General features: G+C 53.5%; 1 protein-coding gene across 1 annotated transcript in view; it reads left to right on the top strand.

The window, feature by feature from the left end:
- Window positions 1-309: 309 nt before the first annotated feature.
- The window catches only part of ECEL1 (endothelin converting enzyme like 1), a 26453-nt gene continuing 2927 nt past the window's right edge, over window positions 310-23835 (top strand). Inside the window, exons 1-9 of the mRNA XM_075583160.1 lie at window positions 310-479; window positions 7536-7758; window positions 8789-8887; window positions 17923-17997; window positions 18567-18670; window positions 19147-19205; window positions 19586-19637; window positions 20380-20447; window positions 21788-21912. Of these exons, the coding sequence (XP_075439275.1) occupies window positions 310-479; window positions 7536-7758; window positions 8789-8887; window positions 17923-17997; window positions 18567-18670; window positions 19147-19205; window positions 19586-19637; window positions 20380-20447; window positions 21788-21912 (975 nt within the window). The remainder of the gene's footprint in view (window positions 480-7535; window positions 7759-8788; window positions 8888-17922; window positions 17998-18566; window positions 18671-19146; window positions 19206-19585; window positions 19638-20379; window positions 20448-21787; window positions 21913-23835) is intronic.

The following is a 23835-nucleotide window of genomic DNA, read 5'->3' as shown; positions in this document are numbered from 1 at the left end:
TGCGCTACTCCATCACGAGCGCCCATTAATGTCAGATATTAACATCTCGCTGCTGCCGCTGCGGCAGCCGGAACAAATCCAATCGTACAGCGTTCTAAGTCTGGCTCTTTAGCAGAAAATCGCCAATGGTCATCACACTGTGGTCAAGTTATCCGAGTCTCCCAGCGGCAAAACTGGGGCAAAAAACACCAGATTCACGAATGAAAACCGATGAACTGCAGTGGAATTTTTACCTTAAACGAGTGCAGTTTATTTTGCATTTGGGTCTCTGTTTCTGAGCTCAGAGCTGAGGTGGGGGGCGCTCTCCTAATGGCTGCCGCTTGTCCCCCCTCCCTGTCCCTCGTTATCAAACAGCTGAAGTGGAAGCGGCTCCTGGACAGGATGTTCCACGAGGACTTCTCGGAGGACGAGGAGGTGGTCGTGTTGGCCACAGATTATATGCAGAAGGTTTCCGAGCTGATACGCACCACGCCAGCCAGGTGAGACACAGAAGGACCACACGTGGCCACTAAGCTGTGGCTCTGGCTTCCAAACTCACTGAGGAGGTGTATGGGAAATTAGGCCATTTTTAAGAAGAAAACAGGTCTGAATTACAGAAAAGAAGGTATTTTTTTTTTAGCCCTTTTGCTTTACCTCTTCCATTTTAATAATTTCCTACTGTTTTTCTTTCTATTATTCTCACGCGGAACTAAGTTAATCTAAACGGACGCAGCCCGTTGGAGGGGAAAAAACAATCCGTCTTTTAGCGGCTTAACGCGTTTCATATCATTTTTTCACAAAAAATAATGACATATAAAAAAGGAATATTGGGGCCCATTGATGCACATATAATAATATTATAATAACAAGTAACTTATCCGACCGTTTTCTCCATATAACCAGCAGGTGCCCAGCACAATGATACACGTAGCGTTGCCAGGGGCTTCTCCAAAAATACTGGACAGTGGTGAAATGTGCGAGGAGCTCGAGAGACACACACCTCCGCTCCCATGCCGTTTCTTCCTCTCCTTGGCCATACCCCCAGGCTCCTGACACCTCCTCCTGATTGGCTGCTGCTGGGTAATGTGGCCAATCAGGATGGGTGAAGCTGCCCAGCCCCTAGTATCAGCCCTGCCCTCCCCCTGCTCGGGAAATCCAGTGGCCCCCCAAGTCGCTCAGGTCACTACACATACACGCCCAGAGAGGTAATACCGGTATACACATACACGCCCAGAGAGGTAATACCGGTATACACATACACGCCCAGAGAGGTAATACCGGTATACACATACACGCCCAGAGAGGTAATACCGGTATACACATACACGCCAGAGAGGTAATACCGTTATACACATACACGTCCAGAGAGGTAATACCGGTATACACATACACTCCCAGAGAGGTAATACCGGTATACACATACATGCCCAGAGAGGTAATACCGGTATACACATACACGCCCCAGAGAGGTAATACCGGTATACACATACACGCCCAAGAGAGGTAATACCGGTATACACATACACGCCCAGAGAGGTAATACCGGTATACACATACACGCCCAGAGAGGTAATACCGGTATACACACATACACGCCCAGAGAGGTAATACCGGTATGCACATACACGCCCAGAGAGGTAATACCGGTATATACATACACGCCCAGAGAGGTAATACCGGTATATACATACACGCCCAGAGAGGTAATACCGGTATATACATACATGCCCAGAGAGGTAATACCGGTATACACACATCACGCCCAGAGAGGTAATACCGGTATACACATACACGCCCAGAGAGGTAATACCGGTATATACATACACGCCCAGAGAGGTAATACTGGTATATACATACACGCCCAGAGAGGTAATACCGGTATACACATACACGCCCAGAGAGGTAATACCGGTATACACATACACGCCCAGAGAGGTAATACCGGTATACACATACACGCCCAGAGAGGTAATACCGGTATACACATACACGCCCAGAGAGGTAATACCGGTATATACATACACGCCCAGAGAGGTAATACCGGACACATACATGCCCAGAGAGGTAATACTGGTATATACATACACGCCCAGAGAGGTAATACCAATATACACATACACGCCCAGAGAGGTAATACCGGTATACACACACACGCCCAGAGAGGTAATACCGGTATACACATACATGCCCAGAGAGGTAATACCGGTATACACATACACGCCCAGAGAGGTCATACCGGTATACACATACACGCCCAGAGAGGTAATACCGGTATACACATACACGCCCAGAGAGGTAATACCGGTATACACATACACGCCCAGAGAGATAATACCGGTATACATATACACGCCCAGAGAGGTAATACCGGTATACACATACACGCCCAGAGAGGTAATACCGGTATATACATACACGCCCAGAGAGGTAATACCGGTATACACATACACGCCCAGAGAGGTAATACCGGTATATACATACACGCCCAGAGAGGTAATACCGGACACATACATGCCCAGAGAGGTAATACCGGTATACACATACACGCCCAGAGAGGTAATACCAATATACACATACACGCCCAGAGAGGTAATACCGGTATACACATACATGCCCAGAGAGGTAATACCGGTATACACATACACATACACGCCCAGAGAGGTAATATCGGTATACACATACACGTCCAGAGAGGTAATACCGGTATACACATACACGCCCACAGAGGTAATACCGGTATACACATACACGCCCAGAGAGGTAATACCGGTATACACATACACACCCAGAGAGGTAATACCGGTATACACATACATGTCCAGAGTGATAATCCAAGACACATACATGTCCTGAGAGGTAATACCGGACACATACACGCCCAGAGAGGTAATACCGGTATACACATACACGCCCAGAGAGGTAATACCGGTATACACATACACGCCCAGAGAGGTAAAACCGGTATACACATACACGCCCAGAGAGGTAATACCGGTATACACATACACGCCCAGAGAGGTAATACCGGTATACACATACACGCCCAGAGAGGTAATACCGGTATATACATACACGCCCAGAGAGGTAATACCGGACACATACATGCCCAGAGAGGTAATACCGGTATACACATACACGCCCAGAGAGGTAATACCGGTATACACATACACGCCCAGAGAGGTAATACCGGTATACACATACACGTCCAGAGAGGTAATACCGGTATACACATACACGCCCACAGAGGTAATACCGGTATACACATACACGCCCAGAGAGGTAATACCGGTATACACATACACACCCAGAGAGGTAATACCGGTATACACATACATGTCCAGAGTGATAATCCAAGACACATACATGTCCTAAGAGGTAATACCGGACACATACACGCCCAGAGAGGTAATACCGGTATACACATACACGCTCAGAGAGGTAATACCGGTATACACATACACGCCCAGAGAGGTAATACCGGTATACACATACACGCCCAGAGAGGTAAAACGGTATACACATACACGCCCAGAGAGGTAATACCGGTATACACATACACGCCCAGAGAGGTAATACCGGTATACACATACACGCTCAGAGAGGTAATACTGGTATACACATACACGCCCAGAGAGGTAATACCAGTATACACATACACGCCCAGAGAGGTAATACCGGTATACACATACACGCCCAGAGAGGTAATACCGGTATACACATACACGCTCAGAGAGGTAATACTGGTATACACATACACGCCCAGAGAGGTAATACCAGTATACACATACACGCCCAGAGTGGTAATACCGGTATACACGTACACGCCCAGAGAGGTAATACCGGTATACACAGACACGCCCAGAGAGGTAATACCGGTATACACGTACACGCCCAGAGAGGTAATACCGGTATACACATACACGCCCAGAGTGGTAATCCAAGACACATACATGTCCAGAGAGGTAATACCGGTATACACATACACGCCCAGAGTGGTAATCCAAGACACATACATGTCCAGAGTGGTAATACCGGACACATACACCCCCAGAGAGGTAATACCAGTATACACATACATGTCCAGAGAGGTAATCCAAGACACATACATGTCCAGCATTACCTGTAAAAAAAATTACTGGACAGAGTGTCCAAAAACAGGACAGTCCAGTTCAATACTGGGCACCTGACACCCCTAGACAATACCGTGGAGACACATTTTCCAAATGACTGCCCTAGCATCAAGTTACCCTAAAAACAGAAGGTTTTTGGCGCTGGACACAGGCTCTCTCTCCGGACCCCCGTGGGGATATGCATCATTGTTATCGGGTGGGATATTGTAGATCTGAAAGGTGGGACAGTCCGTGGAAGGACTGGATAAAATCAATAGGATCCCACCCGCAGAAACCCGCCACTGAAAGGCTATCTGACATCTTCATTGTCATGGTAATGAGGGCGTTAGCGACAGCTGCCCGAGGGGATTAATGGCATCACTGGGAAGATACGTGGGAGCAGGGTCAGACTGGACTGGGTTATTGTGTCTGACCGAGGTAGGGGGGGTCACTATGAAGAACGAGAACAATATTCACCTCCACCCCCTTCTCTCTGTCTCTCTCTCTTCCTTTAGCCCAGCGGTTCTTGACGCCAGTCCTCAAGACCCCCCCAACAGGTCGGGTTTTAAGGATATCCCTGCTTCAGCACAAGTGGCTCAATCAGTCCCTGCTTCAGCACAAGTGGCTCAGTCTTTGTGCTGAAGCTGGGATATCCTTAAAGCCTGACCTGTTGGGTGGGGGGGGGGGTTGGAGTTGAGACCCCCTGCTTTATCTTTAGCCTGTTTTGTGTATATTCTCTCTTTGTCCCATTCACTTCTCCCTCGCTCCTTTTCCTTCATTCCATTCTCCTTCCCCAGTCTTTGCATCTGTTTTCTCTCCTCCGTTTCTCTCTCATTTTTCTCTCCTCTGCAATCTCTGTCTCTCTCTCTCTCTCACACTCTCTCTTTCACACACTCTCTCTTCCTTTTCTCATCTGTTATTCCGTTCTGCCTTCATCTTCCTCCTCTGTCATCTTGTCTCCTCTGTCATCCCAATCATTATTTTCTCCGTCTCTTCACCCCTTTAATGTCCAGTATCCCCGGGCTGACTCACCCCTAACAGCATCTCCCATACTGTACTCTCTGGTTGGGACATTAAGCTAATGGCCATTGATCTGGTAGGGAGTGTGTGCTCTGAATATCAATATCTTGGGTTGTCACAATAATTCCCTTAGAGGAGAAGCATCAGAGTCTCCGAATGGAATGAATACTCAATGCAAGTGCTCAATTTAACATGCTATCAAAAACCTGCGTTTCACAACTTTCTCTGCTGTATGATATATTATTATTAAAAATATATACTTTCTGTTGTGTGCCTGTGAAAATATACATGAAGAAAACTTTGTGTTTTATATTATATATTCCTTGAGAATTATATATGAAAACGCAGTGCTGTATGTTATATGCAGCAGTAGAATAATATATGCTTTTTTGTTGTTTTTTTTAATATAACATGCTGATGCTTACGTTATATGGGAAAAGTATACAAAAAAAAGTTCCCTTTTCATATATTATGAAGCAGGCTGGATCGGGGAGCTGTCAGGAAAACGCTGTCACGGGTTTCTGCGCAACGAATGTCGGCAGATACGCCTCGCGCGAAACGCCCGCTGCTAATCTGTGGCGAACAAAAAGGAATTATACGGGGAGTTTTAGAGAATCAGTTAATTAATTGCTGGAAGATTACACACGCTTTGTATCAATTACCAGGATTAGAGACGTACAGAACAGTTTGCGAATTAAATTACAGGCTAAATTAAATGCTCTAAACGGGTGTGAAAAATGTATATTAAAGGGGACGTTCAGCCACCTGTGCTGAAGCAGTCTTCCACTGAGCCACCTGTGCTGAAGCAGGGATATCCTAAAAACCTGACCTGTTGGTGGCCCTTGAGGATTGGAGTAAATAAATAATTTAGAAGGGTAATTAGCTTCCTTAGAAAAAATTGAATCCCCCTTACAGTAACTGTCTTCTGTCTGGTAAAAACGGAAGATGAATGGCTTTTTTGTCTGAAATATTGGAACCAAACCACTTAGCTACTTACAGTACTGTCTACCTGTGTGACTAATGACAGGGCTGTGATTAGTGCTTTGTAAACTAAAGAACAAAGCTACGCCACTAATGTTAATGACCACATCAAGTATTTTTGTGATAAGATCGTTTGCCAAACATGGTAAAGCCTTTTGTTCCCCTGTTGAAATGTTTAAAGTTCAAAATGTGTGATAAAATCCTTAGAATTGTATTTAACACACCTGTGTCTCCCGGGATGCTGCTTGATGCATTTCTCGTTATACGTGTCTATTTATCAACCTTTCCTAACAGCAAAACCGGGAAAGTACCGGAGCTTTCAAAGGAAAGATTCCAATAAGGGTTCCTTCTTCAATAAAGAGAGTTCTGGGGGAGGTTTTGCCCCTAATATTTCCCTTACCATGCATGGCAGCTGTACTAGGGAGAAGGAGCGGCTCAGTGAGTAAAGACACTGACTGACACTGCGTTTGCATCATAGGAGCTTGGTTCAATTCCCGGTGTCGGCTCCTTGTGACCTTGGGCAAGTCACTTTATCTCCCTGTGCCTCAGGCACCAAAAACATAGATTGTAAGCTCCACAGGGCAGGGACCAGTGCCTGCAAAATGTCTCTGTAAAGCGCTGCGTATAATTAGCAGCGCTATACAAGCACATGCTATTATTATTATATTATTATTACTATTTGATCCTGGTGAAGAGCTGCCAGGGGTACTCAGAGAGCCCCAGTAAGTTGGGGTACGGCAGATCCGGGGGAGAAAGAAGCCGGCGCTCCAGGGGGTCAAGGCAAAAAATGTTGTAGTGCAAAAGAATCAACGTTTCGGTCCCAGTGGGACCTTGGGCAAGATCTCAGGATCTCTGTATTCTTTCTTCCAAGGATCTGCCATACCCCCAACTCTCTGGGGCTTTCTCTGTACCCCTGGCAGCTCTTCACCGTAAGTGTGAGCGCCCCCCATACCCTCTCTCCCACACCTTCTCTCCCACACCTTCTCTCCCACACCTTCTCTCCCACACCTTCTCTCCCACACCTTCTCTCCCACACCTTCTCTCCCACACCTTCTCTCCCACACCTTCTCTCCCACACCTTCTCTCCCACACCTTCTCTCCCACACCTTCTCTCCCACACCTTCTCTCGCATACCTTCTCTCCCACACCTTCTCTCCCACACCTTCTCTCCCACACCTTCTCTCCCAAACCTTCTCTCCCAAACCTTCTCTCCCATACCTTCTCTCCCACACCTTCTCTCCCACACCTTCTCTCCCACACCTTCTCTCCCACACCTTCTCTCTTAGCTGGAGTATTTGTACATATGTAGGCTACGTGGGCATGGGTTTCCGGACGTCACAATACACTGACACAAGGTTCCACTCGTGATAAAAACTCGCCGCAGTATTCCCGTTACCCGTGGGATCTTTATTCGTGCCACTGAACGAGCGGCGTTTCCCCTCGCAGCGTCCTCCATAACTACATGTTGTGGCGCATCGTGGTGGTGCTGAGCGAGCACCTCTCCAGCCCGTTCCGGGACGCCATTCACGAGTTGTCCAAGGAGATGGAGGGTTCGGAGAAGCAGTTGGAGCTGGGGAACGTGTGCCTGACTCAGGCCAACAAGCACTTTGGGATGGCGCTGGGGGCCCTCTTCGTGGAAGAGTATTTCTCATCGTCCAGCAAGGCCAAGGTAAGGACCACGGGGGCAGATTCTGGTGGCTGGGGGCCCTGTGCGTTGTGTCAAAATCATAATAATCCTTCAGGGCCTCACCATAGAGCATAGGTGGGTAATGCCAGTCGTCCAGGGCTACCAACAGGTCAAAGTTTCAGGATATCCCTGCTTCAGCACAGGTGGCTCAATCAGTGGCTCAGTCTTCGACTGATTGAGCCACCTGTGCTGACGCAGGGATATCCTGAATGCCTGCGCTGGTGGTGGCCCTTGAGGACGGGAGTTGGCCATCCCTGCCGTAGGATTTCCATGGTTGCACCAAGCTGACACTGATACACTGTCACTCCTGCCGGGCTGGCTCAGGTCAGTAAATGTCGTGGTGTATTGTGATTTGCTGGAGAATGGTTAATGGGTTAAGGCCGCGTCCATGGTGCTCCGCGAGACGGAGCGATGTGACGTTGCGCTTTCTTGCAGCAGAGGTGATTCCTGGACTGCAAAATACTGAGCTGTGGCGCGCGGGGGGAGGAAGGGGGAGTATGGGGGGGCGTGACCGTGACGGCCCGGAGCTGGTTCGCGGCGGTCACGGCGGAGGTTCAGCCAATGAGGGCGAACCAGCCGCGTGATGTCATGGCCGCGCCCCCGTCGTGATCTCCTGCTCTTCTCCTGACGCACAGACCACAGGTCGCGGCTGAAACTGGTGCACGTGCCGCCAGACGCTCCGACGCGGTGACTGGGGCCATAGCGGAAGGGCGCTCGCTGGTTCTCGAGTGCGGTGACGTCAGGCCCTGGGCCGTTCCTGGCCAGATAGTTGCGTGCTCGTGGGAGGGGGGGCGGCGTCGGGGGGCACGGCTATGACATCACAGAATCGCCTCGGCTTCTGCGCAACGTCACAGCGCTCCGTCTCGCGCTTGCGAGCAGGCAGCATGGACACGGCCTTACAGTCTGTGAATGAGCCACAGGGTGTCAGACGGTGTTTTACAGCATAACACCATTTAGTGAACATGGCCCTGCTGCAGGTAACCGGGCTCCGTGTTCCCCCGTCCATACTCAGGTGCAGCAGCTGGTGGAAGATATAAAGCACATATTGGACCAGAGGCTGGACGAGCTGGGCTGGATGGACACACAGACCAGAGAAGCTGCCAGAGAAAAGGTAATGAGGGGCCCAGGGTGGGTCAGTGGGTCAGATACATTATTCAGGCCGTTTTGGCCACAGGTCATGAAAATTAACTTTGGGGCATACGCGTATTACCTAGTGCCGAGCCGTAGGGAGCCGATCACCCGAGTATTACCTAGTGCTGAGCCGTAGGGAGCCGATCGCCCGAGTATTACCTAGTGCTGAGCCGTAGGGAGCCGATCGCCCGAGTATTACCTAGTGCTGAGCCGTAGGGAGCCGATCGCCCGAGTATTACCTAGTGCTGAGCCGTAGGGAGCCGATCGCCCGAGTATTACCTAGTGCTGAGCCGTAGGGAGCCGATCGCCCGAGTATTACCTAGTGCTGAGCCGTAGGGAGCCGATCGCCCGAGTATTACCTAGCGCTGAGCCGTAGGGAGCCGCTCGCCCGAGTATTACCTAGCGCTGAGCCGTAGGGAGCCGCTCGCCCGAGTATTACCTAGTGCTGAGCCGTAGGGAGCCGATCGCCCGAGTATTACCTAGTGCTGAGCCATAGGGAGCCGATCGCCCGAGTATTACCTAGCGCTGAGCCGTAGGGAGCCGATCGCCCGAGTATTACCTAGCGCTGAGCCGTAGGGAGCCGATCGCCCGAGTATTACCTAGCGCTGAGCCGTAGGAGCGATCGCCCGAGTATTACCTAGCGCTGAGCCGTAGGGAGCCGATTGCCCGAGTATTACCTAGTGCTGAGCCGTAGGGAGCCGATCGCCCGAGTATTACCTAGCGCTGAGCCGTAGGGAGCCGATCGCCCGAGTATTACCTAGTGCTGAGCCGTAGGGAGCCGATCGCCCGTATATTACCTAGCGCTGAGCCGTAGGGAGCCGATCGCCCGAGTATTACCTAGCGCTGAGCCGTAGGGAGCCGATCGCCCGTGTATTACCTAGCGCTGAGCCGTAGGGAGCCGATCGCCCGAGTATTACCTAGTGCTGAGCCGTAGGGAGCCGATCGCCCGAGTATTACCTAGCGCTGAGCCGTAGGGAGCCGATCGCCCGAGTATTACCTAGCGCTGAGCCGTAGGGAGCCGATCGCCCGAGTATTACCTTGCGCTGAGCCGTAGGGAGCCGATCGCCCGTGTATTACCTAGCGCTGACCCGTAGGGAGACGATCGCCCGAGTATTACCTAATGCTGAGCCGTAGGGAGCCGATCGCCCGAGTATTACCTAGTGCTGAGCCGTAGGGAGCCGATCGCCCGTATATTACCTAGCGCTGAGCCGTAGGGAGCCGATCGCCCGTGTATTACCTAGCGCTGAGCCGTAGGGAGCCGATCGCCCGTATATTACCTAGCGCTGACCCGTAGGGAGCCGATCGCCCGAGTATTACCTTGCGCTGAGCCGTAGGGAGCCGATCGCCCGTGTATTACCTAGCGCTGAGCCGTAGGGAGCCGATCGCCCGAGTATTACCTAGCGCTGAGCCGTAGGGAGCCGATCGCCCGAGTATTACCTAGTGCTGAGCCGTAGGGAGCCGATCGCCCGAGTATTACCTAGTGCTGAGCCGTAGGGAGCCGATCGCCCGAGTATTACCTAGCGCTGAGCCGTAGGGAGCCGATCGCCCGAGTATTACCTAGCGCTGAGCCGTAGGGAGCCGATCGCCCGAGTATTACCTAGCGCTGAGCCGTAGGGAGCCGATCGCCCGAGTATTACCTAGTGCTGAGCCGTCGGGAGCCGATCGCCCGAGTATTACCTAGCGCTGAGCCGTAGGGAGACGATCGCCCGAGTATTACCTAGCGCTGAGCCGTAGGGAGCCGATCGCCCGAGTATTACCTAGTGCTGAGCCGTAGGGAGACGATCGCCCGTGTATTACCTCGTGCTGAGCCGTAGGAATCCGATCGTCCGAGTATTACCTAGTGCTGAGCCGTAGGGAGCCGATCGCCCGAGTATTACCTAGTGCCGAGCCGTAGGGAGCCGATCGCCCGAGTATTACCTAGTGCTGAGCCGTAGGGAGCCGATCGCCCGAGTATTACCTAGTGCTGAGCCGTAGGGAGCCGATCGCCCGAGTATTACCTAGTGCTGAGCCGTCGGGAGCCGATCGCCCGAGTATTACCTAGTGCTGAGCCGTAGGGAGCCGATCGCCCGAGTATTACCTAGTGCTGAGCCGTAGGGAGCCGATCGCCCGAGTATTACCTAGTGCTGAGCCGTAGGGAGCCGATCGCCCGAGTATTACCTAGTGCTGAGCCGTCGGGAGCCGATCGCCCGAGTATTACCTAGTGCTGAGCCGTCGGGAGCCGATCGCCCGAGTATTACCTAGTGCTGAGCCGTAGGGAGCCGATCGCCCGAGTATTACCTAGTGCTGAGCCGTAGGGAGCCGATCGCCCGAGTATTACCTAGTGCTGAGCCGTAGGGAGCCGATCGCCCGAGTATTACATAGTGCTGAGCCGTAGGGAGCCGATCGCCCGAGTATTACCTAGTGCTGAGCCGTAGGGAGCCGATCGCCCGAGTATTACCTGGTGCTGAGCCGTAGGGAGCCGATCGCCCGAGTATTACCTAGCGCTGAGCCGTAGGGAGCCAATCGCCCGTGTATTACCTAGTGCTGAGCCGTAGGGAGCCGATCGCCCGAGTATTACCTAGTGCTGAGCCGTAGGGAGCCGATCGCCCGAGTATTACCTGGTGCTGAGCCGTAGGGAGCCGATCGCCCGAGTATTACCTAGCGCTGAGCCGTAGGGAGCCAATCGCCCGTGTATTACCTAGTGCTGAGCCGTAGGGAGCCGATCGCCCGAGTATTACCTAGTGCTGAGCCGTAGGGAGCCGATCGCCCGAGTATTACCTAGCGCTGAGCCGTAGGGAGCCGATCGCCCGTATATTACCTAGTGCTGAGCCGTAGGGAGCCGATCGCCCGAGTATTACCTAGCGCTGAGCCGTAGGGAGCCGATCGCCCGAGTATTACCTAGTGCTGAGCCGTAGGGAGCCGATCGCCCGTGTATTACATAGTGCTGAGCCGTAGGGAGCCGATCGCCCGAGTATTACTTAGCGCTGAGCCGTAGGGAGCCGATCGCCCGAGTATTACCTAGCGCTGAGCCGTAGGGAGCCGATCGCCCGAGTATTACATAGTGCTGAGCCGTAGGGAGCCGATCGCCCGTGTATTACATAGTGCTGAGCCGTAGGGAGCCGATCGCCCGAGTATTACATAGCGCTGAGCCGTAGGGAGCCGATCGCCCGAGTATTACTTAGTGCTGAGCCGTAGAAATCCGATCGCCCGAGTATTACCTAGTGCTGAGCCGTAGGGAGCCGATCGCCCGAGTATTACCTAGCGCTGAGCCGTAGGGAGCCGATCTCCCGAGTATTACCTAGTGCTGAGCCGTAGGGAGCCGATCGCCCGAGTATTACCTAGTGCTGAGCCGTAGGGAGCCGATCGCCCGAGTATTACTTAGCGCTGAGCCGTAGGGAGCCAATCGCCCGAGTATTACCTAGTGCTGAGCCATAGGGAGCCGATCGCCCGAGTATTACCTAGTGCCGAGCCGATCGCCCGAGTATTACCTAGTGCTGAGCCGTCGGGAGCCGATCGCCCGTGTATTACCTGGTGCTGAGCCGTAGGGAGCCGATCGCCCGAGTATTACTTAGCGCTGAGCCGTAGGGAGACAATCGCCCGAGTATTACCTAGTGCTGAGCCGTAGGGAGCTGATCGCCCGAGTATTACCTAGTGCTGAGCCGTAAGGAGCCGATCGCCCGAGTATTACTTAGCGCTGAGCCGTAGGGAGCCAATCGCCCGAGTATTACCTAGTGCTGAGCCGTAGGGAGCCGATCGCCCGTGTATTACCTAGCGCTGAGCCGTAGGGAGCCGATCGCCCGAGTATTACCTAGCGCTGAGCCGTAGGGAGCCGATCGCCCGAGTATTACCTAGCGCTGAGCCGTAGGGAGCCGATCGCCCGTGTATTACCTAGCGCTGAGCCGTAGGGAGCCGATCGCCCGAGTATTACCTAGCGCTGAGCCGTAGGGAGCCAATCGCCCGAGTATTACCTAGTGCTGAGCCGTAGGGAGCCGATCGCCCGTGTATTACCGCGTGCTGAGCCGTAGGGAGCCAATCGCCCGAGTATTACCTAGTGCTGAGCCGTAGGGAGCCGATCGCCCGTGTATTACCTAGCGCTGAGCCGTAGGGAGCCGATCGCCCGAGTATTACCTAGCGCTGAGCCGTAGGGAGCCGATCGCCCGAGTATTACCTAGCGCTGAGCCGTAGGGAGCCGATCGCCCGTGTATTACCTAGCGCTGAGCCGTAGGGAGCCGATCGCCCGAGTATTACCTAGCGCTGAGCCGTAGGGAGCCAATCGCCCGAGTATTACCTAGTGCTGAGCCGTAGGGAGCCGATCGCCCGTGTATTACCGCGTGCTGAGCCGTAGGGAGCCAATCGCCCGAGTATTACCTAGTGCTGAGCCGTAGGGAGCCGATCGCCCGAGTATTACCTAGTGCTGAGCCGTAGGGAGCCGATCGCCCGAGTATTACCTAGTGCTGAGCCGTAGGGAGCCGATCGCCCGAGTATTACTTAGCGCTGAGCCGTAGGGAGCCAATCGCCCGAGTATTACCTAGTGCTGAGCCATAGGGAGCCGATCGCCCGAGTATTACCTAGTGCCGAGCCGATCGCCCGTGTATTACCTGGTGCTGAGCCGTAGGGAGCCAATCGCCCGAGTATTACCTAGTGCTGAGCCGTAGGGAGCCGATCGCCCGAGTATTACCTAGTGCTGAGCCGTAGGGAGCCGATCGCCCGAGTATTACTTAGCGCTGAGCCGTAGGGAGACAATCGCCCGAGTATTACCTAGTGCTGAGCCGTAGGGAGCTGATCGCCCGAGTATTACCTAGTGCTGAGCCGTAAGGAGCCGATCGCCCGAGTATTACTTACGCTGAGCCGTAGGGAGCCAATCGCCCGAGTATTACCTAGTGCTGAGCCGTAGGGAGCCGATCGCCCGTGTATTACCTAGCGCTGAGCCGTAGGGAGCCGATCGCCCGAGTATTACCTAGCGCTGAGCCGTAGGGAGCCGATCGCCCGTGTATTACCTAGCGCTGAGCCGTAGGGAGCCGATCGCCCGAGTATTACCTAGCGCTGAGCCGTAGGGAGCCAATCGCCCGAGTATTACCTAGTGCTGAGCCGTAGGGAGCCGATCGCCCGTGTATTACCGCGTGCTGAGCCGTAGGGAGCCAATCGCCCGAGTATTACCTAGTGCTGAGCCGTAGGGAGCCGATCGCCCGTGTATTACCGCGTGCTGAGCCGTAGGGAGCCAATCGCCCGAGTATTACCTAGTGCTGAGCCGTAGGGAGCCGATCGCCCGAGTATTACCTAGTGCTGAGCCGTAGGGAGCCGATCGCCCGAGTATTACCTAGTGCTGAGCCGTAGGGAGCCGATCGCCCGAGTATTACTTAGCGCTGAGCCGTAGGGAGCCAATCGCCCGAGTATTACCTAGTGCTGAGCCATAGGGAGCCGATCGCCCGAGTATTACCTAGTGCCGAGCCGATCGCCCGAGTATTACCTAGTGCTGAGCCGTCGGGAGCCGATCGCCCGTGTATTACCTGGTGCTGAGCCGTAGGGAGCCGATCGCCCGAGTATTACCTAGCGCTGAGCCGTAGGGAGCCGATCGCCCGAGTATTACCTAGTGCTGAGCCGTAGGGAGCCGATCGCCCGTGTATTACCTAGTGCTGAGCCGTAGGGAGCCGATCGCCCGAGTATTACCTAGTGCTGAGCCGTAGGGAGCCGATCGCCCGAGTATTACTTAGCGCTGAGCCGTAGGGAGACAATCGCCCGAGTATTACCTAGTGCTGAGCCGTAGGGAGCTGATCGCCCGAGTATTACCTAGTGCTGAGCCGTAAGGAGCCGATCGCCCGAGTATTACTTAGCGCTGAGCCGTAGGGAGCCAATCGCCCGAGTATTACCTAGTGCTGAGCCGTAGGGAGCCAATCGCCCGAGTATTACCTAGTGCTGAGCCGTAAGGAGCCGATCGCCCGAGTATTACTTAGCGCTGAGCCGTAGGGAGCCAATCGCCCGAGTATTACCTAGTGCTGAGCCGTAAGGAGCCGATCGCCCGAGTATTACTTAGCGCTGAGCCGTAGGGAGCCAATCGCCCGTGTATTACCTAGCGCTGAGCCGTAGGGAGCCGATCGCCCGAGTATTACCTAGCGCTGAGCCGTAGGGAGCCGATCGCCCGTGTATTACCTAGCGCTGAGCCGTAGGGAGCCGATCGCCCGAGTATTACCTAGCGCTGAGCCGTAGGGAGCCAATCGCCCGAGTATTACCTAGTGCTGAGCCGTAGGGAGCCGATCGCCCGTGTATTACCTAGCGCTGAGCCGTAGGGAGCCGATCGCCCGTGTATTACCTAGCGCTGAGCCGTAGGGAGCCGATCGCCCGAGTATTACCTAGCGCTGAGCCGTAGGGAGCCGATCGCCCGTGTATTACCTAGCGCTGAGCCGTAGGGAGCCGATCGCCCGAGTATTACCTAGCGCTGAGCCGTAGGGAGCCAATCGCCCGAGTATTACCTAGTGCTGAGCCGTAGGGAGCCGATCGCCCGTGTATTACCGCGTGCTGAGCCGTAGGGAGCCGATCGCCCGAGTATTACCTCGTGCTGAGCCGTAGAGAGCCGATCGCCCGAGTATTACCTAGTGCTGAGCCGTAGGGAGCCGATCGCCCGTGTATTACCTAGTGCTGAGCCGTAGGGAGCCGATCGCCCGAGTATTACCTAGTGCTGAGCCGTAGGGAGCCGATCGCCCGAGTATTACCTAGAGCTGAGCCGTAGGGAGCCGATCGCCCGAGTATTACCTAGTGCTGAGCCGTAGGGAGCCGATCGCCCGAGTATTACCTAGTGCTGAGCCGTAGGGAGCCGATCGCCCGAGTATTACCTAGTGCTGAGCCGTCGGGAGCCGATCGCCCGAGTATTACCTAGCGCTGAGCCGTAGGGAGCCGATCGCCCGAGTATTACCTAGCGCTGAGCCGTAGGGAGCCGCTCGCCCGAGTATTACTTAGCGCTGAGCCGTAGGGAGCCGATCGCCCGAGTATTACCTAGCGCTGAGCCGTAGGGAGCCAATCGCCCGAGTATTACCTAGTGCTGAGCCGTAGGGAGCCGATCGCCCGTGTATTACCGCGTGCTGAGCCGTAGGGAGCCGATCGCCCGAGTATTACCTCGTGCTGAGCCGTAGGGAGCCGATCGCCCGAGTATTACCTAGTGCTGAGCCGTCGGGAGCCGATCGCCCGAGTATTACCTAGCGCTGAGCCGTAGGGAGCCGATCGCCCGAGTATTACCTCGTGCTGAGCCGTAGAGAGCCGATCGCCCGAGTATTACCTAGTGCTGAGCCGTCGGGAGCCGATCGCCCGAGTATTACCTAGCGCTGAGCCGTAGGGAGCCGATCGCCCGTGTATTACTTAGCGCTGAGCCGTAGGGAGCCGATCGCCCGAGTATTACCTAGCGCTGAGCCGTAGGGAGCCAATCGCCCGAGTATTACCTAGTGCCGAGCCGTAGGGAGCCGATCGCCCGAGTATTACCTAGTGCTGAGCCGTAGGGAGCCGATCGCCCGAGTATTACCGCGTGCTGAGCCGTAGGGAGCCAATCGCCCGAGTATTACATAGCGCTGAGCCGTAGGGAGCCGATCGCCCGTGTATTACTTAGCGCTGAGCCGTAGGGAGCCGATCGCCCGAGTATTACCTAGCGCTGAGCCGTAGGGAGCCGATCGCCCGAGTATTACCTAGTGCTGAGCCGTAGGGAGCCGATCGCCCGAGTATTACCTAGCGCTGAGCCGTAGGGAGCCGATCGCCCGAGTATTACCTAGTGCTGAGCCATAGGGAGCCGATCGCCCGAGTATTACATAGCGCTGAGCCGTAGGGAGCCGATCGCCCGAGTATTACCTCGTGCTGAGCCGTAGAGAGCCGATCGCCCGAGTATTACCTAGCGCTGAGCCGTAGGGAGCCGATCGCCCGAGTATTACCTAGTGCTGAGCCGTAGGGAGCCGATCGCCCGAGTATTACCTAGCGCTGAGCCGTAGGGAGCCGATCGCCCGAGTATTACCTAGCGCTGAGCCGTAGGGAGCCGATCGCCCGAGTATTACCTCGTGCTGAGCCGTAGGGAGCCGCTCGCCCGAGTATTACCTAGTGCTGAGCCGTAGGGAGCCGATCGCCCGAGTATTACCTAGTGCTGAGCCGTCGGGAGCCGATCGCCCGAGTATTACCTAGCGCTGAGCCGTAGGGAGCCGATCGCCCGAGTATTACCTAGTGCTGAGCCGTAGGGAGCCGATCGCCCGAGTATTACCTAGTGCTGAGCCGTAGGGAGCCGATCGCCCGAGTATTACCTAGTGCTGAGCCGTCGGGAGCCGATCGCCCGAGTATTACCTAGTGCTGAGCCGTAGGGAGCCGATCGCCCGTGTATTACTTAGCGCTGAGCCGTAGGGAGCCGATCGCCCGAGTATTACCTAGCGCTGAGCCGTAGGGAGCCAATCGCCCGAGTATTACCTAGTGCTGAGCCGTAGGGAGCCGATCGCCCGAGTATTAGCGCTGAGCCGTAGGGAGCCGATCGCCCGAGTATTAGCGCTGCTTAGTCAATATGTCCCTTTGTCGACTAAATTTTTTCACAATAACAAACGTTTTTGAGAATCCCGCACATATTCCAAGGAAACTCAAAAAATCACCAAAAAGCCCTCAGATTCAGCTCTTATACCCTGCAAAGTGGGATGGTGCCACTACTTTCCGTGGTCCCACCTAGAGTATCACTTCTTTCCGTGGTCCCACCCAGAGTACCACTACTTTCCGTGGTCCCACCCAGAGTACCACTACTTTCCGTGGTCACACCCACAGTACCACTACTTTTCATGGTCCCACACGTCCCACACAAGGAGCCACTACTTTTCATTGCCACACCCACAGTACCACTACTTTTTCATTGCCACACCCACAGTACCACTACTTTTCATGGTCCCACACAAGGAGCCACTACTTTTCATGGTCCCACCCAGAGTATCACTACTTTCCGTGGTCCCACCCAGAGTATGACTACTTTCCGTGGTCACGGATGCAATAATAATGTAATCATTTCTTCACCTTGTTTAATGCTCTTCTCTGCAGCTGAAGCACATGATGGTGATGATTGGTTACCCAGAGTTCCTCCTCACGCCGGAGGCCACGGATAAGGAGTATGAAGTGAGTCTGAGTATCTCCCATGTGTCCTCTTGTGATACTCGGCACCCTGACAGCGTCGCATTTATCTGAACTCTTTAAGATCGTTTCCTGCCATAAAACGGCACCAGATTTATTACAGATAATATCCAATAGCTTTTTTTATGGAAATGTTTTTTGGTTTATTATAATTCTGCGAGTTTTGCCCCAAACTTGGCTCTATAACAGGATCCGTCCTGCGCTGGAGTGACAGGGCCAGGGTTGGAATGTACTTCTAATATCTTTCATATGGTGACATATTCCATAATACACCCTCTCTCTCACCCTCCATTACTCTTTCTTCCCTCCTTCTCTCCCCCCCCCCCCCCACACTCTCCCCCCCTCTCCCCCTCTTTACCTCCTTCTTTCTCCCCCTCTCTCCCTCCCCCTCCCCTTCCCCTCTTTACCTCCCTCTCTCCCCTCCTTCTTTCTCCCCCTCCCTCTCCCCCTCTCCCTCCCTCTCTCCCCTTCCCTCTCTCCCCCCTCCCTCTCGCCCCCCTCCCCCCCTCTCTCCCTCCCTACCTCTCTCCCCCTCTCTCCTCTCCCTCTCTCAGTTTGAAGTTCACGAGAAGACGTACTTTCGGAACATCCTGAACAGTATCAGGTCCAGCATCAAACTGTCCGTGAAAAAGATCCGACAGGAGGTGGATAAGTCCGCGTACGTATAACCGCGGTTATTAAATAAGAACATATTATTACATCCGTTACGTGAAGACGCTACAGGGACCCCCCAGCTAACCGCGGGCGCTGGGGGAGGGATGATCCCATCACGTTATTCTGAGATTGATACGCTTGCCTGATCACTGTACATGTTATACTGCGCGGGCATCTGTACTAATAACACCACTTGTGCTGAAACCCGCAATGCTGTTCCACACTGACCATTTATTACACGGAACATGTTATTACACGGAACATTTCAGTGCGGCTTCTAGCTGAGCCGGTAAAGGAGGGGTTAATGCATTCTGCAGTTCACATGTAAGATCCGTGATATTCCTATTGCGATCAGACGTTTCTGCAAAGTGATATGAATGACCCGCTGGTGCCTCAGACCACCCTCAGCCCGGTCATATCTCATAACACTGCAGCCGTGACCCTGTGTGTCTCAGCTGCTGACATGGGCCTGTTCTGCAGGTGGCTGCTGCCCCCGCAGGCTCTCAATGCCTACTACCTGCCCAACAAGAACCAGATGGGTGAGTGTCACAGAGCGCCCTCTGCCGAGCCAAGTTGGGTATGTCATGTTTCACGCTGATGCGAAGAACCTTCGGGGCGTTCCTTGGGGGCCGGCGCTTTGCGTTGCAGCGTTATCCTGCCGCTGACCAGTCCTCAGCCCACGAAGCCCGGCATTTGCAAATACAATTCACAGCTCGTAAAAAGAAGTTGGGGAAATAGCTGAATGGCGGCTCCCAGGCGGTATAAATATACAGAGCGCTTCCAGCGACACGGTCACCCATCCCTAGTGCGTCGCTGGCTCTTCTGGCCCTGCAGGGGTTAACCTGTGCCACGAGAAGTTTGCATTGTGGCGTTCTGTAGTCTCCCAGCGCTGACGGTATGGTGTGCTCTTTACCCGCAGTGTTTCCCGCGGGGATTCTGCAGCCGACGCTCTATGACCCAGATTTCCCCCAGTAAGTCCTCAGGTTATCACACATTTGCATGCCTGCGCGTTTGGCATTTTGACTGGACCCCTAAACATGCATTTTTGGGGTGGGGAACCATGCACGGTGAGAAGGTCAGGTAATGCTGGCAGCGGGTGAGGAGGTCAGGTAATGCTGGCAGCGGGTGAGGAGGTCAGGTAATGCTGGCAGCGGGTGAGGAGGTCAGGTAATGCTGGCAGTGGGTGAGGAGGTCAGGTAATGCTGGCAGCGGGTGAGGAGGTCAGGTAATGCTGGCAGCGGGTGAGGAGGTCAGGTAATGCTGGCAGCGGGTGAGGAGGTCAGGTAATGCTGGCAGCGGGTGAGGAGGTCAGGTAATGCTGGCAGCGGGTGAGGAGGTCAGGTAATGCTGGCAGCGGGTGAGGAGGTCAGGTAATGCTGGCAGCGGGTGAGGAGGTCAGGTAATGCTGGCAGCGGGTGAGGAGGTCAGGTAATGCTGGCAGCGGGTGAGGAGGTCAGGTAATGCTGGCAGCGGGTGAGGAGGTCAGGTAATGCTGGCAGCGGGTGAGGAGGTCAGGTAATGCTGGCAGCGGGTGAGGAGGTCAGGTAATGCTGGCAGCGGGTGAGGAGGTCAGGTAATGCTGGCAGCGGGTGAGGAGGTCAGGTAATGCTGGCAGCGGGTGAGGAGGTCAGGTAATGCTGGCAGCGGGTGAGGAGGTCAGGTAATGCTGGCAGCGGGTGCTCTGGTGTCACCCAGCCTGCTTTGTGCCCGCAGGTCGTTAAACTACGGAGGCATCGGGACCATTATTGGGCACGAGCTGACTCACGGGTACGATGACTGGGGTACGTGTTATTAATCGCCCGCCATATACACAGTGATTCGCATTCAGCACACATTCCTATATACTCCTGGCGCGGCGGTCACTATTATCCTAGTGTTTAGAGATTATCTCCATCTATTTTTACCACCTTCATTTATTCATGACTTTTAACCAACACGTGGCCGTGAAACTAGGGGAATGTAGAAAACAGCACCAGATTAACCGAAGAAACCGAAACGTATTACTTGTGACATAGTTACATCGTACATTGTGTCCTCCGACTGGTTTCACGGGAAGCCACACTTGGCGAAACGCGTAGGATGAAGCAGCTCTGGCGACTTGCAGCGACTCGCTTCCGGATGGCGCGGACTTGTGGCGTTCCCTGAAACACACGGGGGATGTGTGGGGTGTCCGTGCAGAGGTGCCGCGTGGGCAAGTAAGACACTTACGCCGGTTTGAAGACGCTCTTCGTGCGCAGAGCACTTCTATATGGAAATCTGTCTGATACTTGCATTTAATTTCCCATAAAGATTTAGTGCCGGGGTTGGAGGTTTGTATGAAGAGGATCGGTCATCCAGGTCATCCAGGTCATCAAGGTCATCCATCAAGAGCCACATTTCTTAAATCTAGTGCTTGAGGAGGGGGACACTTTGCAGCCTGTCATGGCCTCATATTTTATTCACCATTCTTTTATTTACTGTGCGTTATCTAGGCGACGCGTATAGGTTATACATACTGTATATCATGTGCGCACTTGTCACCCGCAGAGATGTTCTGGGCTCTTATTAGTTTTGGACAAAGATCTATGTCCATCAGCTTCACCTTTTATTTATTTGTAAGGTATTGTCACGTGCGCAGTATTTCCCCTGTGATGTGTCTGCTGCAGTTTTTGGGAGACCACCTCCCCCCTGTGCTGACCCTGCTGTTTTTAGGGAGACCCCCCCCCCCTGTGCTGACCATGCTGTTTTTAGGGAGACCCCTCCCTTCTGTGCTGACCCTGCTGTTTTTAGGGAGACCCCCCCCCCCCGTGATGACCCTGCTGTTTTTAGGGAGACCCCCTCCCCCCTGTGCTGACCCAGCTGTTTTTAGGGAGACCCCCCCCCTGTGCTGACCCTGCTGTTTTTAGGGAGACCCCCCCCTGTGCTGACCCTGCTGTTTTTAGGGAGACCCCCTCCCCCCTGTGCTGACCCTGCTGTTTTTAGGGAGACCCCCTCCCCCCTGTGCTGACCCTGCTGTTTTTAGGAAGACCCCCCCCCCCTGTGCTGACCCTGCTGTTTTTAGGGAGACCCCCCCCCCCGTGATGACCCTGCTGTTTTTAGGAAGCCCCCCCCCCCCCTGTGCTGACCCTCTCTTGTTTGACAGGTGGTCAGTACGACTCCCACGGGAACCTGCTGCACTGGTGGACAGAGGATTCTTACAGCAAGTTCCTGAGGAAAGCCGAGTGTATCGTGGATTTATACGAGAACTTTACCGTCTACAACCAGCGGGTGAGGAGAACGCCCCCAGATTCCTCCCCGGGGGGAGCAGAAAAATAATTACCTAATCTTTCCCGGCTACAAAAGTGGGGAAATAATCCCAGGTGTACGGGAGAAAAAAGGATCTTCTTTTTTTCAATGGGATTTTATTGTTGGCATTACTAAATCTGGTGCTGTTATTACTAAATCTGGCGCTGTTATTACTAAATCTGGTGCTGTTATTACTAAATCTGGTGCTGTTATTATTAAATCTGGCGCTGTTATTACTAAATCTGGCGCTGTTATTACTAAATCTGGTGCTGTTATTACTAAATCTGGTGCTGTTATTACTAAATCTGGCGCTGTTATTGCTAAATCTGGCGCTGTTATTACTAAATCTGGCGCTGTTATTGCTAAATCTGGCGCTGTTATTACTAAATCTGGTGCTGTTATTGCTAAATCTGGCGCTGTTAGTGCTAAATCTGGCGCTGTTAGTGCTAAATCTGGCGCTGTTATTGCTAAATCTGGCGCTGTTATTGCTAAATCTGGCGCTGTTATTACTAAATCTGGCGCTGTTAGTACTAAATCTGGCGCTGTTAGAGCTAAATCTGGTGCTGTTATTGCTAAATCTGGCGCTGTTATTGCTAAATCTGGCGCTGTTATAGCTAAATCTGGCACTGTTAGTGCTAAATCTGGCGCTGTTGTTGCTAAATCTGGCGCTGTTATTGCTAAATCTGGCGCTGTTATTGCTAAATCTGGTGCTGTTATTACTAAATCTGGTGCTGTTATTGCTAAATCTGGCGCTGTTATTACTAAATCTGGCGCTGTTATTACTAAATCTGGCGCTGTTATTGCTAAATCTGGTGCTGTTATTGCTAAATCTGGTGCTGTTAGTGCTAAATCTGGCGCTGTTAGTGCTAAATCTGGCGCTGTTAGTGCTAAATCTGGCGCTGTTATTGCTAAATCTGGCGCTGTTATTGCTAAATCTGGTGCTGTTATTACTAAATCTGGCGCTGTTGTTGCTAAATCTGGCGCTGTTATTGCTAAATCTGGCGCTGTTATTGCTAAATCTGGTGCTGTTATTACTAAATCTGGTGCTGTTATTGCTAAATCTGGCGCTGTTATTACTAAATCTGGTGCTGTTATTACTAAATCTGGCGCTGTTATTACTAAATCTGGCGCTGTTATTGCTAAATCTGGTGCTGTTAGTGCTAAATCTGGTGCTGTTAGTGCTAAATCTGGCGCTGTTAGTGCTAAATCTGGCGCTGTTAGTGCTAAATCTGGCGCTGTTATTGCTAAATCTGGCGCTGTTATTGCTAAATCTGGTGCTGTTAGTGCTAAATCTGGTGCTGTTATTGCTAAATCTGGTGCTGTTATTGCTAAATCTGGCACTGTTATTGCTAAATCTGGTGCTGTTATGGCTAAATCTGGTGCTGTTATTGCATCTGTTAGACTGGCAGGAAACTCTTGTTGGATGAGAAGCAGAAAGCTGGAGATAAGAGACTCGGGACTCGTCTTTCTGATGGAGAACAAAGAACGTTTCTTTATTACATCTAACCCCATAAATAGCAAATATGACATTCCTGGCAGAGCGGCATCGCTTCCATTATACGGCTCAATAAAGCCTCAGTAAAGCCTGTGTTAGGAACACATCCCCGTGTCTCTGCTCCTGTGTCTCCCCTCCCGGGCCTCCCCTCCCACACCTCCCGTGCCTCTCCTCCCACGTCTCCCCTCCTGTGTCTCCCCTCCCGCACCTCCCGTGTCTCCCCTCCCACGTCTCCCCTCCTGTGTCTCCCCTCCCGGGCCTCCCCTCCCACACCTCCCGTGCCTCTCCTCCTCGTGCCTCCCCTCCCACGTCTCCCCTCCTGTGTCTCCCCTCCCGCACCTCCCGTGTCTCCCCTCCCACGTCTCCCCTCCTGTGTCTCCCCTCCCGTGCCTCTCCTCCCTGTGTCTCCC

The sequence above is a fragment of the Ascaphus truei genome, unplaced genomic scaffold (assembly GCF_040206685.1).
Source record: "Ascaphus truei isolate aAscTru1 unplaced genomic scaffold, aAscTru1.hap1 HAP1_SCAFFOLD_2938, whole genome shotgun sequence".
NCBI lineage: Eukaryota > Metazoa > Chordata > Amphibia > Anura > Ascaphidae > Ascaphus > Ascaphus truei.
The sequence above is the reverse complement of the archived record's forward strand: the minus strand, read 5'-3'. Positions and strand labels throughout refer to the sequence as shown.